This window comes from Panthera tigris, chromosome C1, assembly GCF_018350195.1.
Source record: "Panthera tigris isolate Pti1 chromosome C1, P.tigris_Pti1_mat1.1, whole genome shotgun sequence".
Lineage (NCBI taxonomy): Eukaryota > Metazoa > Chordata > Mammalia > Carnivora > Felidae > Panthera > Panthera tigris.
In genome coordinates this window covers 140,755,438-140,769,463 of record NC_056667.1, presented here as the reverse complement: position 1 = coordinate 140,769,463, position 14,026 = coordinate 140,755,438, and the positions used below count along the sequence as shown (strand labels likewise).

General features: G+C 36.3%; 1 protein-coding gene across 6 annotated transcripts in view; it reads right to left on the bottom strand.

Annotated features, from left to right (window-relative positions):
- Positions 1-14,026, bottom strand: part of RIF1 (replication timing regulatory factor 1) — a 69,408-nt gene that overhangs the window by 14,266 nt on the left and 41,116 nt on the right. For all 6 annotated transcript variants that reach the window (XM_042994433.1, XM_007078532.3, XM_042994435.1 and 3 more), the window contains 5 exons: positions 6,645-6,744; positions 4,513-4,777; positions 3,125-3,167; positions 2,379-2,581; positions 1,728-1,827 (listed from right to left, as the gene is read on the bottom strand). In XM_042994433.1, the coding sequence (XP_042850367.1) occupies positions 1,728-1,827; positions 2,379-2,581; positions 3,125-3,167; positions 4,513-4,777; positions 6,645-6,744 (711 nt within the window). The remainder of the gene's footprint in view (positions 1-1,727; positions 1,828-2,378; positions 2,582-3,124; positions 3,168-4,512; positions 4,778-6,644; positions 6,745-14,026) is intronic.

The following is a 14,026-nucleotide window of genomic DNA, read 5'->3' as shown; positions in this document are numbered from 1 at the left end:
CTAAAATAAATGAAATTCCATCGAATGGAAAAACTTTTGCACAATGAAGGAAAGCATCAGCAAAATGAAAAGGCAACCTACTGTATGGAAGAAGATATTTGCAAATCATACTTCTGATAAGGGGTTAGTAAACAACTTAATATTTCTAAAAATCCCAAATAAAAAATGGGTAGAGGACTTGAATAGGTATTTTTCCAAAGATATACAGATAGCCAACAGGCACATGAGAAAATGCTCAACATCACTAATTATCAAGGAAATGCAAACAAAACATGAGATATCACCTCACACCAGTAAAAGTGACTATTAATGGAAAAGACAAAAAATAACACGTGTTAGCAAAAGTGTGGACAAAGGCGAACACTTGCACTATTGGTGGAATGTAAATTAGTACAGCCACTATAAAACACAGTATGGAGGTTCCTCAAGAAATTAAAAATACAACTACCATACAATCCAGCAATTTTACTTCTGGGTATTTGTCCAAAGAAAACAAAAACACCAATTTGAAGAGATGTGCACCCTCAACTTCACTGCAGCATTATTTACAATAACCAAGATACGGAAATAACCTAAGTGATCAATGAAAAATAAATGGATAAACGGATAAAGAAGATATATACAAAAAAAAAAAAAAAAGATATATACACATGATGAAATATCACTCAAACATAAAAAGGAGTGAAATCTTGCCCTTTGTGACAACATGGATTAACCTAGAGAATATTATGCTAAGTAAAATCTCAGACAAAGCCAAATACTGTATGATTTCACTAATAGGTACAATCTAAAATATAACATGAACAAACAACACAGAAAAACTCAAAGACAGGAAACAAACTGCTGGACACCAGAGCAGGGATCATGTGGGAGCAAATGAAACAGGCAAAGGGGATTAAGAGGTACAAACTTCCCGTTATAAAATACACGAATCAGAGCAATCAGGTGGCTCAGTTGGTTAGGCATCTGACTCTTGATTTCGGCTCAGGTTAGGATCTCAAAGTTCATGAGATCAAACCCCACGTCAGGCTCTCCACTGACAGTGTGGAGCCTGCTTAGGATTTTCTCTCTCCCTCTACTCCCCCCCGCCCACACTCTTTCTCAAAATAAACATATAAAAATAAATAAATAAATCACAGGGATGTGATGTACGGCACAGGGAATAGTTAATAATACTGTCATAACTTTGCAGGACAGATGATAACTAGACTTATCATGAAGATTGTTTCATGATGCACAAAAATATCAAATCACCAAGACGTAAACCTGAAACACAATATTGTATGTCAGTTACACTCAGATTAAAAAAAAAAAAAGTATTCAAGCCAGACAACTGAGGTTATACAAAAATCCTGTATTATGATGTTCTTATGTTCAAGTTTTACTTAAGTCAGTAACATATTTTAGGTTTTTGTCTTTAAAAAAAAATTTTTTTTTAATGTTTAATTTTGGCAGAGAGAGAGCGAGAGAGCGCGAGCGAGCATGAGTGGGGGAGGGGCAGAGAGAGAAGGAGACACAGAATCTGAAACAGGCTCCAGGCTCCGAACTGTCAGCACAGAGCCCAACTCGGGGCTTGAACTCACAAACCGCGAGATCATGATGGCAGCCAAAGCTGGACGCTCAACTGACTGAGCCACCCAGGTATCCCTAGGTTTTTGTCTTTTAAAAAATTACACGAAAATGGAATAAATGAACAACACTGAGAAATAAAAAAAATCCCAACTTACTCCATCTGAGTATGGGCCACTGGATTCCTCCATAAATTCAACATTTTCCAAACCAGGCAAGAGGAGCAGAAATTTCTGTTTGGCTTGTCTTAATATTGGTCTTTAAAAAAGTACATAAACATATATACCTTGAGTCAAGTAATACTGGTGAATACCAACGACATGTTAATAAGGACACTTTAATTACAATTTTAAAGTGACAAAATACATCGAGTTTAAAGACTTTCTCTATATACACACACAACTAGGAGAAATGTAGACAGTACATTTAGTTTCTTTGCTACATTCTTCAGTTCCCAAATTCTCTTATTTAAAAAGTTTCCAAATTTGTATCATACAAAATTTTCAAGCACGAGTAGACTTTTACATTAAATACCCATGTACACATCACCCAGATGTAATAACCGTCAATTTCTTGTCCTTTGTATTTCTTTTATCAAGGAAAGTTTTAAATTGCTTTTTATGTTCCTAAAACCAAGGTTACTCGAAGGACCAAAGTAAACCAAATAAAGTTTAGTAATTACCACATCCTCAAAATAACATTTCAATTGAGGAATCCTCTGCAATGATTCCTCTAAGAAAAATTCATTTTAAAACAAAAATATCAATTTACATATCACAGTAACTGTATGAAATAGGTTATTAGCATACTTTAACTCTTCAGGATAAGTCAACATCGTCACTTTAGCAAATGTGGCATTCCAGAACTGAGCGCTCTGTTTTCGAATCTGTTTATTCTTGTGCAAAAATATTATGCATAATAATGGAGAGATCTGTTCAAGAAGTTCGCTGTCATAAGTTCCAGTGTAGCTGAAGTGCAGACAAGAAATTATCTCTCCTAATAGCTTTTCTAACTAGGAAAAAGGAAAATTTTGTTAGGATAACATTTGGAAATGTGCTTTTAAAACAGTAAAGATAAAAGCACAAAGAATTATAAATTAAGCAACTCACAACATGCTACCACTTCTTCAATTTTTACAATTCAAATGGTTTTTAAAGCACCTATTTCCTTAAATACAGGTTTATTATATAAACTGACAAACTGTCAGGTGAAATTAATTATTGATATAAGATTTGATGTCAAGCTTATTTTCCATTAACAGAAAAAATTGTTTTCTCATGAACAGAGATTAACAGCTGGCTACACAAGTTTTACCTATAAATACTCTCCTATAAAAAGGGATAAGAGTTAATAAGGTCTATGAATTTAAAGCAATGTTATTCTTCTTTAAAAACTATCTTGTGAATGTGTCCATGTCATGTTATTAAATGCCTATTAAAACTGAAAATATATAAACCTTTTAAAAATCAGAAGTATATGTAAGGAAGACAACTATCTGAACTCTAACATTTTTTCTTCATGAAGCTATGTTTTATAGACAATTGTCTATTTTTACCTTGTTGCTCATACAACTATACACTTTAGGAACTTCATCAAGCCTGGGAAGAAAAACACAAGAGTACCACTTACATTTCAGAAAGTTAAGCCTAAAAATACATAATACAGCCATAAAAATGAGACATGTGTAGTGATTTTAAAAGGTGCCCCAAATCTTCATCTAAAAAATGTCAAATTACCAAACATTAAGCATGAAACAAACCTATATTTAAAAAAGTAGTCCAAGAAAAACATCTGGAATAGACCTCAAACTACTAATACTAGTTTACTTGTTATTGTACCTTTTTTAAAAAGCATAAATTATTTTTGATGAAACTTAAAGACTGAAAGACATACAAAAAGTTGATGTATTTAGGGTTCTACTTTGTACTTTGTAAAATTTGTTCCTGAAACTTTCTCTATGAATATAACTTTAAAAAGATGGACAATTATGATTGAACCACATAAGCTTGACAGAAAAGACATCAATGAATCCTTTCAAGCTGCTTTTTAAAAAGTATGCTATTTGGGATATTTTCATGGTTTTTTAAGGCAATGGTTGCTTCAATTCAAATGTAAAGGATAATGTAAATTAAAATAAATTTTTACAGGATAATTCACAAATTTAAATGTGTATACCATTTGGACCAACAATTTAACTTCTAGGGCCTTGTTCTGCAGACGTAGTAGGAAATGAGGACACTGATGTGTGTACAAATATGTTCAACTATAATATTGTTATGAGTGAACAGGCTGGAAAAACACATATGTCCACTAATAAAAAATTGGGTACAAAGTTTCATGGAACGCTATGGAGACATTAAAGACAATGAGATTCTTATATGTATGGTGCAAGATACATACAATATTTTAAGTGCACGCCATATACTTAATGGCAAAGTAGCATGTCAAATATGCTACATGTAAGTCATACACTTAACAGGTGTATTTATTTGTATTAAGAAATCTAAAAAGAGATGTACTAAATTGAAAAGGGGGGTTGAGGGGTGCCTAGGTGGCTAAGTTAAGTCTCTGACTAGCGCAGGTCATGATCTCGTGGTTCATGAGTTCCAGCCCCACATCAGGCTCTGAGCATCAGCTCCGAGCCTGAGCCTGCTTCAGATTCTGTGTCTCCCTCTGTCCCTGCACCACGCACACTCTCTAAACATTAAAAAAATTTGTTTTTGAAAAGGAGGGTTGAACTACCATACAAAATTAAAAACTCACAATTTCTACCTCGTTTTATGTATGATTTGAACTATCTTTTTAACAAAAGCAGAGTATATTGTCCTCTTCACTAAATTGTAGATTACCATTTGTAACCACACGCTGCTAGGAAAATGACCAAAGTTTGCTACCTATATCCAAGACGCTTAATTTAAAGCTATTAAGTCAAAAAATACTTACTTTGAGTTTTCATAAAATAATGCCAGAGGTCTTGATAAAGTTGCAAATATTTTTCGGATCATAGAAGGCAAAGAAATACGTCCAAGTACTTTGGAAAGAATACTGGTGACTGAGTTGCCAACAGTGAGGAGAGTATCAGAATGTACTTCCTTGAAGCTCAGAGTATGGAAAGAGTAGATCACTTTCACAGTAAGTTTAAATAAAGAAGCCAATTTCCCTAAAGGTTCTTTCTTCTTTTTGGACCAATCTGAAGGTCTCTGTGGTGCTAAGATAAAATTGAATTTATTAAAAAGTCAAGTACTTTGAAAAGTGTCATTGTACATCTTTACAATTTATCTCATTTCAGTGACAGATACTGTACATCTCATATACGTGTTTCTGTAGAATGATACTCAAAATTTTAAAATGATATGCCATTATTGGATATACACCATTACAACCGTATCTTTAAATCAGAAGCAGAGACAAAGGAAAACTATTTGGCAGATCTAGAAGAATTCCAGAAAAGTGGGTGTCTTTTCTCTAAAGAATTATAAAACGCATTTCAAGTTTTTATATTCTCTGAATTTCAACTAATTCGTAAGTACTAAATTATGTAAGTTCCAAAACTAAATTTTAAAATTCAATTTTTAAAACAAAATTTCCCTTAGAAATTATTGCTTCCTGTATAATAAACTGAACCCTACAAATAACATTAATCAAATCACAGATCCAAATCCTCAGCAAGAATACAGGAAAAGCTTAAATTTAAAGAAAAAGATGTATCTTAAAAGCACTGTCCGACACTCCTGTTTACTATTCTTAGATTCTGCCTCTCTTCAGATACCTACCTACAGGGATGAATCCACTTTGTCAAAAAAACAAAACAAAAAACATAGTCCGAAATTACCCGTTTCCCTCAAAGAATCCAGTCTCTAAAAGTAGAATAGCTCAGATTTAAGAGAAAACTCTCCTTCTTCCCTAGAATCTGTTTCCCAGATGAATATAAATTACAATCGTCCCCCAGAAATTCCAGGCCAGGATGTTAAGGCTGACAAGACAGCCCATGAGTCAGGCGACACCTATCCCAAACCTCTACTCAAGAGGATCAAAAAGCAGTGACATCTTAGTCACAATGACTAGACCTTGGTTTCTAAATGCCATCTTCAGCAAAAGGAACCATGTTTCTTGGAAATATGTCTGGTTCCAGGCTTAAGGAGGGAGAAGTAGTACAGAATGAGCCTGATTATCTTATGCCAAAGTTCTCAAAAAATAACGGAAACACATGAAATGGTCAAAGAGGCCAACATGAGCATAAATATTAATAGCAATGAATTATAAACCAATGAATAACAGAAACTCACAGTGGTAAAAATAAAATGGGACAAAGGAAGTTCTATCTTACATTAGGATGTCATTTGCACCTGGAAGTGACTGGTGCCTAACAGTGCTCAGTAACGGCAGAATGATTTATTAGAATGAGATAAATAATAGGGACAGCTTTTAGAATTAAAGACAAAGGAGCTAAGTATCTTGACACAATTTAACATAATCAAATGAAACAATGAACTATTCTTCTGGTAACATTAGTGTTTCAGGCAAAAAGCATTAGTGGATGATAAAATCATGAGTGAAAACTGGCTGAGAAAAAAAGTATATAGTCTCAAATAACCTGCCACAAAACATTAATTTATTAATCATAGGTACTCTACAGTAGTTTACAGTGGAAAACTTGGCAGATATTGTCTTAACCAACTAGCAAATGTTAACATTACCAGTAATGTGACAAATAACAACATTTTAATAACAAACATCAAATTTTCCTGCCCAGATAATCCCTTGTATAAGATGGCAAGTAAAATCACTCTTACTACACAATCTCTAAATAGGATAATACTGATTTTTCAGTGTTATACAAAGGAATAAAGATATGTGGGTGCGTATGTGACAGAGAGAGAGAGACTGTGAGCATGGGCATGTAAGAGCATTTAAGCTCCTAGCATACCAAAGTTATATAGCCAAGTAGGACATGGTTATACATCAAAAGTCAGCAAAATGAGGTCAGAAAAAATATTAGGATTTGCCTTGACAACAGTTTAGACAGTCGTGTTTATCAAATACTGGGTGAACAAAATAAAAACAAAAATACTTACATTTAACTTTTGGCTGATATTTAATATTATATGGTGAGAAGTCAATGCAATCAACCATTACAGTAATAATATGAATGATCCTATCTAAGAGCAACAAATTCTGGGGAAGAAAAATTAAATATTATATTAGAAACTTCCAACTACTGGCATAGATTCCAAATATAGCAAGCATCAACAAAAAATATAAGACATTCATTCCCACATATAACCTATAAGGTACATGAAATACAGTTATGAATACTTGCTCATTAACTTCTGTGTGCCAAGTACCATAATTTTTGTTTCTCAACATTTAGGGAAAATAAATCATTTTTAAGATGCCCAGTAGACTCAGCATATAAACCAATAAATTGAGTCTGATGAACAAGGTTCCCTTTCTTTTTTTAACTTATAAGTTCATTTATTTTTTTTAGTAATCTCTACACCCAACACGAGGCTCAAATTCATGACCCCAAGATCAAAAGTCACAGGAAGAGTTAACACCTATTCTCTTGAAGCAGTTCCAAAAAACAGAAAAGGAAGGAAAACTTCCAATGCATTCTATGAAGCCAGCATTACCTTGATTCCAAAACCAGACAAAGACCCCACTAAAAAGAACTACAGACCAATTCCCTGATGATCATGGATGTAAAAATGCTCAACAAGACATTAGCCAATGATATCCAACAATACATTAAAAAAAATTATTCACCAAGACCAAGTGGGATTTTTACCTGGGGTGCAGGGCCGGTTCAATATCCACAAACAATCGATGTGATTCATCACATTAATAAAAGAAAGGACAAGAACCACATGATCCTCTCAACAGATGCAGAGAAAGCCTGTCACAAAATACAGCATCCTTTCTCTCATCCCTCATGAAAGTAGGGATAGAAGGATCATACCTCAAGATCATAAAAGCCAAATATGAATGACCCAATGTTAATATCATCCTCAACGGGGAAAAAACCGAGAGCTTTCTTTCCCGTTAAGGTCAGGAACAAGACAGAGATGTCCACTCTCGCCACTATTATTCAACATAGTATTGGAAGTCTTAGCCTCAGCAATCAGATAACACAAAGAAATAAAAGGCATCCAAATCGCCCAGGTCAAACTTTCACTCTTCGCAGATGACATGATACTCTATATGGAAAACCCAAAAGATTCCACCAAAAAACTGCTAGAACTAATCCACGAATTCAGTAAAGTTGCAGGATATAAAATCAATGCATGGAAATTGGTTGCATTCCTATACACCAACAATGAAGCAAAAGAAAGAGAAATCAAGGAATTGATCCCATTTACAATTGCACCAAGAACCATAAAATACCTAGGAATAAATCTAACCAACAAGGTGAAAAATCTATACACTGAAAACTGTAGAAAGCTTATGAAAGAAATTGAAGACGACACATAAAAAAATAGAAAAAGATACCATGCTCCTGGATAGGAAGAACAAATATGGTTAAAATGTCAATACTACCCAAAGCAATCTACATATTCAATGCAATCCCTATCAAAATAACACCAGCATTCTTCACAGATCTAGAACAAACAATCCTAAAATTTGTATGGAACCAGAAAGACCCTGAATAGCCAAAGCAATCTTGAAAAAGAAAACGAAAGCAAGAGGCATCATAATCTCAGACTTCAAGATGTATTACAAGGCTGTAATCATCAAGACAGTATGGCACTGGCACAAAAACAGACACTCAGATCAATGGAACAGAATAGAGAACCCAGAAACGGACCCACAAATGTATGGCCAACTAATCTTTGACAAAGCAGGAAAGAATATCCAATGGAATAAAGATAGTCTCTTCGGCAAGTGGTGCTGGGAAAAATAGACAGCAACATGCAGAAAACCAAACTTGGACCACTTTCTTACACCATACACAAAAATAAACTCAAAATGGATGAAAGACTTAAAGATGAAAGACAGGAAGCCATCAAAATCCTCGAGGAGAAGAAAGCAGGCAAAAACCTCTTTGATCTTGGCCACAGCAACTTTACTCAACACGCCTCCAGAGGCAAGGGAACCAAAAGCAAAAATGAACTATTGGGACCTATCAAAATAAAAAGCTTCTGCACAGTGAAGGAAACACTCAGCAAATCTAAAAGGCAATGACAGGGTGGGAGAAAATATTTGCAAATGACAGATAAAGGGTTAGTATCCAAAATCTATAAAGAATTTATCAAACTCAACACCCAAGAAACAAATAATCCAGTGAAGAAATGGGCAAAAGACATGAATAAACACTTCTTCAAAGAAGACATCTGTCCAGATGGCCAACAGACACATGAAAAAATGCTCAACATTACTCGTCATCAGGGAAATACAAATCAAGACCACAGTGAGATACTGCACCTCACACCTGTCAGAATGGCTAACAACTCAGGCAACAACAGATGTTGGCGAGGATGTGGAGACAGAGGATCTCTTTTGCACTGCTGGTGGGAATGAAAACTGGTGCAGCCACTCTGGAAAACAGTGTGGAGGTTCCTCAAAAAATTAAAAATAGAACTACCCTACAACCCAGCAATTGCACTACTAGGTATTTATCCAAGGGATACAAGTATGCTGTTTCAAAGGGGCACGTGCACCCCAATGTATTATAGCAGCACTATCAACAAGAGCCCAGAGTATGAGTCCACATGTCTGTCAATGGATGAATGGATACAGATGTGGTATATATATAAACAATGGAGTATTACTCGACAATCAAAAAGAATGAAATCTTGCCATTTGCAACTATATGGATGGAAGTAGAGGGTATTATGTTAAGCGAAATTAGAGAAAGACAAATATCATATGACTTCACTCATATGAGGACTTTAAGACACAAAACAGATGAACACAAGGGACGGGAAGCAAAAATAATATAAAAACAGGGAGACAAAACATAAGAGACTCTTAAATATGGATAACAAACAGAGGGTTACTGGAGGGGTTGATAGAGGGGAGATGGGCTAAATGGGTAAGGAGCATTAAGTGATCTACTCCTGAAATTACTGTTGCACTACATGCTGACTAACTTGGACGTAAAATAAAAAATAATAAATAAATAAATATCACATACTCTTCCAACAAAGTCCACTAGGTGCCCCATAAGAACAAGGTTCTTTTTTCTTGTTTTTAATGTTTGTTTATTTTTGAGAGAGAGAGAGAGCACAAGTGGCGGTGGGGCAGAGAAAGAATCTGAAGCAGGCTCCAGTCTCCAAGCTATCAGCACAGAGCCTGATGCAGGGCTCGAACTCACAAACTGTGAGATCATGACCTGAGCCGAAGTCAGATGCTTAACTAACTGACTGAGCCACCCAGGGGCCCCAAGAACAAGGTTCTTAATTAGAGTCTTTATCAAATTCTTCATGAAAATTACATGTGTTCACCGAAACCCAGTGACAAAACAAAACAATGAAAAAGTTGCTAAGCTCCCTCATACCCTTTCCTCCTCCTCCTATAATCCAACTAAAACAAAAATAAAATTCATAGAAGCATCAGAGATTTTCTGGAAACATTTTTTTAAAGGCAGGGAGACTAAAAACAGAACCAAGAAAATCCCAGCACCATGAGTTCCAAAAAAAAAAAAAAAAAAAAGCACCTCCAAAATAGCCTTCCTAGCAAAACTTTTTTTTTTAATGTTTATTTATTTTTGAGAGAGAGTGTGTGCACAAGCAGGGGAGGGGCAGACACAGGATCCAAAGCAGGCTCCAGGCTCTGAGCTGTCAGCACAGAACCCAATGCAGGGATCGAACTCACAAACTGTGTGATCATGACCGGAGCCAAAGTCAGATGCTCAACTGACTGAGCTCCCAGGCACCCTCCTAGCAAACCTAAGTAACAGAAGACACAGTGAGAGTTCTGAGAAAAAAGTTAAAACACTACTGAAATTAAAGATCTATAAAACAAATGCACTTTCTTCTCCCCTTATTCTCCATTACTATCCACTTTTCCACTTCACTGGGATAATTCACATGTCTGCCCCCAAAGACAATCTCCCCCAATGAGTATTAAGAGCCAGGAGGAGGGAAGCAGCAGTGCCCCAATGAACCAACAAAAATTACACAGAAAGTCCAGATGACAATCCGTATTTTCATATACAAAAGATGTTAAATCCCCAGGTGTTTCCTTCAGGCTCCAATGACCAAGTAAAAGATGCCTCTAACTTCAATTTGCTATCAAGGCTGGAAAAAGAGGGGCTCTCTCTAGGAAACACATTCCAGATACCAGTATTGCTCAGTATTAGCCTCAATCAATAACATGCACATTCACAAGGAGAACCAGTCCCATGGGAAAGGTGGGCTAAACATCAACAGTACTAACCCATGAGGAAAAATCTAATAACAAACAAAAGGAAATTAATATGCCAGAGGAAGAGGAAATATTATCGACTTAAAAATAGTAATCACAGGAATGCCTGCGTAGCTCAGTTGATTGAGCATCCAACTCTTGCTTTTGGCTCAGGTCACGATCCCAGGGTCATGGGATCAGGACCCATATCAGGCTCCATGCTGACAGTGCAGAGCCTGCTGGGGATTCTCTCTCTGCCCCTCCCCCACTCTCTCTCAAAAAAAATAGAGAAAGTAATAATAACTAAAGAAAACACTAATTAAAAAAACAAAACCATTATCAAACACTTCAGCATTTAAACCACAAATTAAGTCACAAAGTAACCAAGCTCCTAGAAAGCAGTACCAAACAAAACACAAACAGGTGTAGAGAAAGAAAAAGAAGGGACACAAAAGATAAATTCAAAGGCCTAAAAACCACCTAAAACAGTACTGAAAAACAGAAGGGACAAAGAACACCATTAAAGCAAGGCAATTTTTCTGAGATGAAGGCACAGCTCTTTAGATTGAAAGGGTCTACTAAGCATCTAACTTCAGCTCAAGTCATGACCTCAGTTTAGGAGTTCAAGCCCCACACTGGGCTCTCTGCTATCAGCACAGAGCCTGTTTCCAAACCTCTGTCTCTGCCCCCCTCTGCCCCTCCCCGTGTGCACCCTCTCTCTCAAAAATATTTAAAAATGATAATGACACCCCAAGAGACACCCTGCTGAAATGTCTAAATTCCAAAAACTAGAGAACAATCCTGTAACTTTACAGAACAAAGTTATTAAGGAAAAAAAAAAGTATCAAAGTATGCATCTGCAACAATATAAGCTATAATAAATAATTTTAGTCAAAATTCTGTGATCTAAATTTTCTGGAACCTAAAAATTGTAACTAATCAATACTGATTAGTTATATGTACCAAACAAGGAGGTTATCAGTCATATGAGGGTGTGTGTGTGTATCTTCTATATTAGTACCAGGTAACAGTCATCATTTTTATATATATATGTGTGTGTATATATATATATATATATATACACATATATATAAAATGTGTGTGTGTGTGTATATATATATATATATATAAATCTGTTTTTTTCTTAAACAAAGGAAAATAATAGGATATAGGAAACTAGGTTGAGCAACAAAATATCCTCAAATTTTGTAAACTTACTTATTTTCCAAGTTTTATAGTACCCTGTATAATAATATAGTAAGTAAAACTTAGGTTTTTTAACAAAACCTGAAAGGTGGTAAGTATAAAAATTTGTAGGAGAGTGGTATCAATGTCTTTACTTGCTGGGGTAGAATGTTACAGATATGAACTCTTCAAATCTAAAAGATGAATAGAAGTTTTAACACTATATCTGAAAGAAGCTAAAGATTAAAACACATACTCCATTTCCTATTAAATTCAAGATTAAATCTACTTATTAAAAAGACTTCCATATTTATTTATATGCTGCAAAAGACACATAGGAGGAGCATCTGGGGTGCTGACAATGCTCTATAACTGACCTTGGTGATGGCTACAGAAGTATTTCGTATAACAATTTGTCAAACTGTATTATTTCATGCAATTTTCTTTGTATTGCTGGGTAAGTTTTTTCATTTGTTATTTTTAAAAATGTTTATTTATTTTGAGAGAGGGGGAACACGCAAGTGAGCACAGGAGGGGGAGGAGTGGGTGGTAGGGAGAATCCCAAGAAGGCTCCACATCCAGCACAGAACCTGAGGAGGGTCTGGGTCTCAGAAAATGTGAGATCATGACCTGAGGTGAAATCAAGAGTCAGACATTTAACCAACTGAGCCACCCAGGCACCCCACGGCAAGTTTCTTTTTTTAAAAAAGATTACACAGGGCACCTGGGTGGCTGAGTCAGTTAAGCATCTGACTTTGGCTCAGGTCATGATCTCACAGTTCTTGAGTTCAAGTCCCACTTCAGGTGAGCTTGTGCCCCACTTCTGCTTCTCTCTGTCTCTGTCACTCACTCACTTGTGCCCTCTGTCTTTCTCAAAATAATAAAAAATAAAATAAAAAAAGATTACACAAATTCTCAAAAAGGCATGAGCATATTCATATCAGTTAATATCAAGTAGGTAAAATTCAAAAAGGTAGAGAGGAACTAATTACCATGAAGACAAAGTCACGAACCTATAAGCATGATGATGTAGCATCAAAATATGTAATAAACATGTTCAAATATATCAACTTCACAATCAGGGAGATACTTTACCAAGGTTCTTAGAAACAGGTGGTAGGGGGCACCTGGGGGTTAAGCGTCTGACTTCAGCTCAGGTCATGATCTCACACTTCGTGGGTTCAAGTCCCGTGTCAGGCTCCAGGCTGACAGATCAGAGCCTGGAGACGACTTCAGATGCATGTCTCCCTCTCTCTCTGCCCCTCCCCCACCCCCCTCAAAAATAAATAAATAAACATTAAAAAAAAGATAACAGGTGGTAGGGGGAAGATGACAGAGTAGAAGGAGCCTAAATTCACCCTATCTCCAAAATACACCTAGGTAACACTGACATCAGTGCAAATCACCCAGAAAACAACACAAAGACTGGCAAAACATACTCTCTATGGCTAAATGTAGAGAAGGGGCCATATGGAAAACAGCAGGAAGGGTGGAGATGCCTTTGGGAACCAAGCTGACTCACAAAATGGTCCCCAGTAAGGAAGGTGACAGCAGGCACAGAGAAGGGTGAGAAGCAGACCCCATGCCAGGCACCAGGGAGATGAATCCCCATTAACATATGGCTTTGAAAAACAGAAGGGCTACTTTGGGAGTTCTTACAATCAGTGGGGCTCAACACTTGGAACTTCAAAAATCAGCTGGTTGGGCCGGGACTGCCAGGAGAAACTTGAGTCCCCACCCATAAACAGCATAACAAACAAACTTACTGAGATACAGCATAGACGCAGCAGTTTGAGAAACACCTGGAGCATAAGGGAAAGACATTTATGACTAAACTTCAAACAAGTGCTGGAGGAGCAGGGGTCCTTTGGAGACTTCTGTAAGAACAAAAGAGCTGCCAGGTCCAACTTCTCTCCCAATGCCCGGG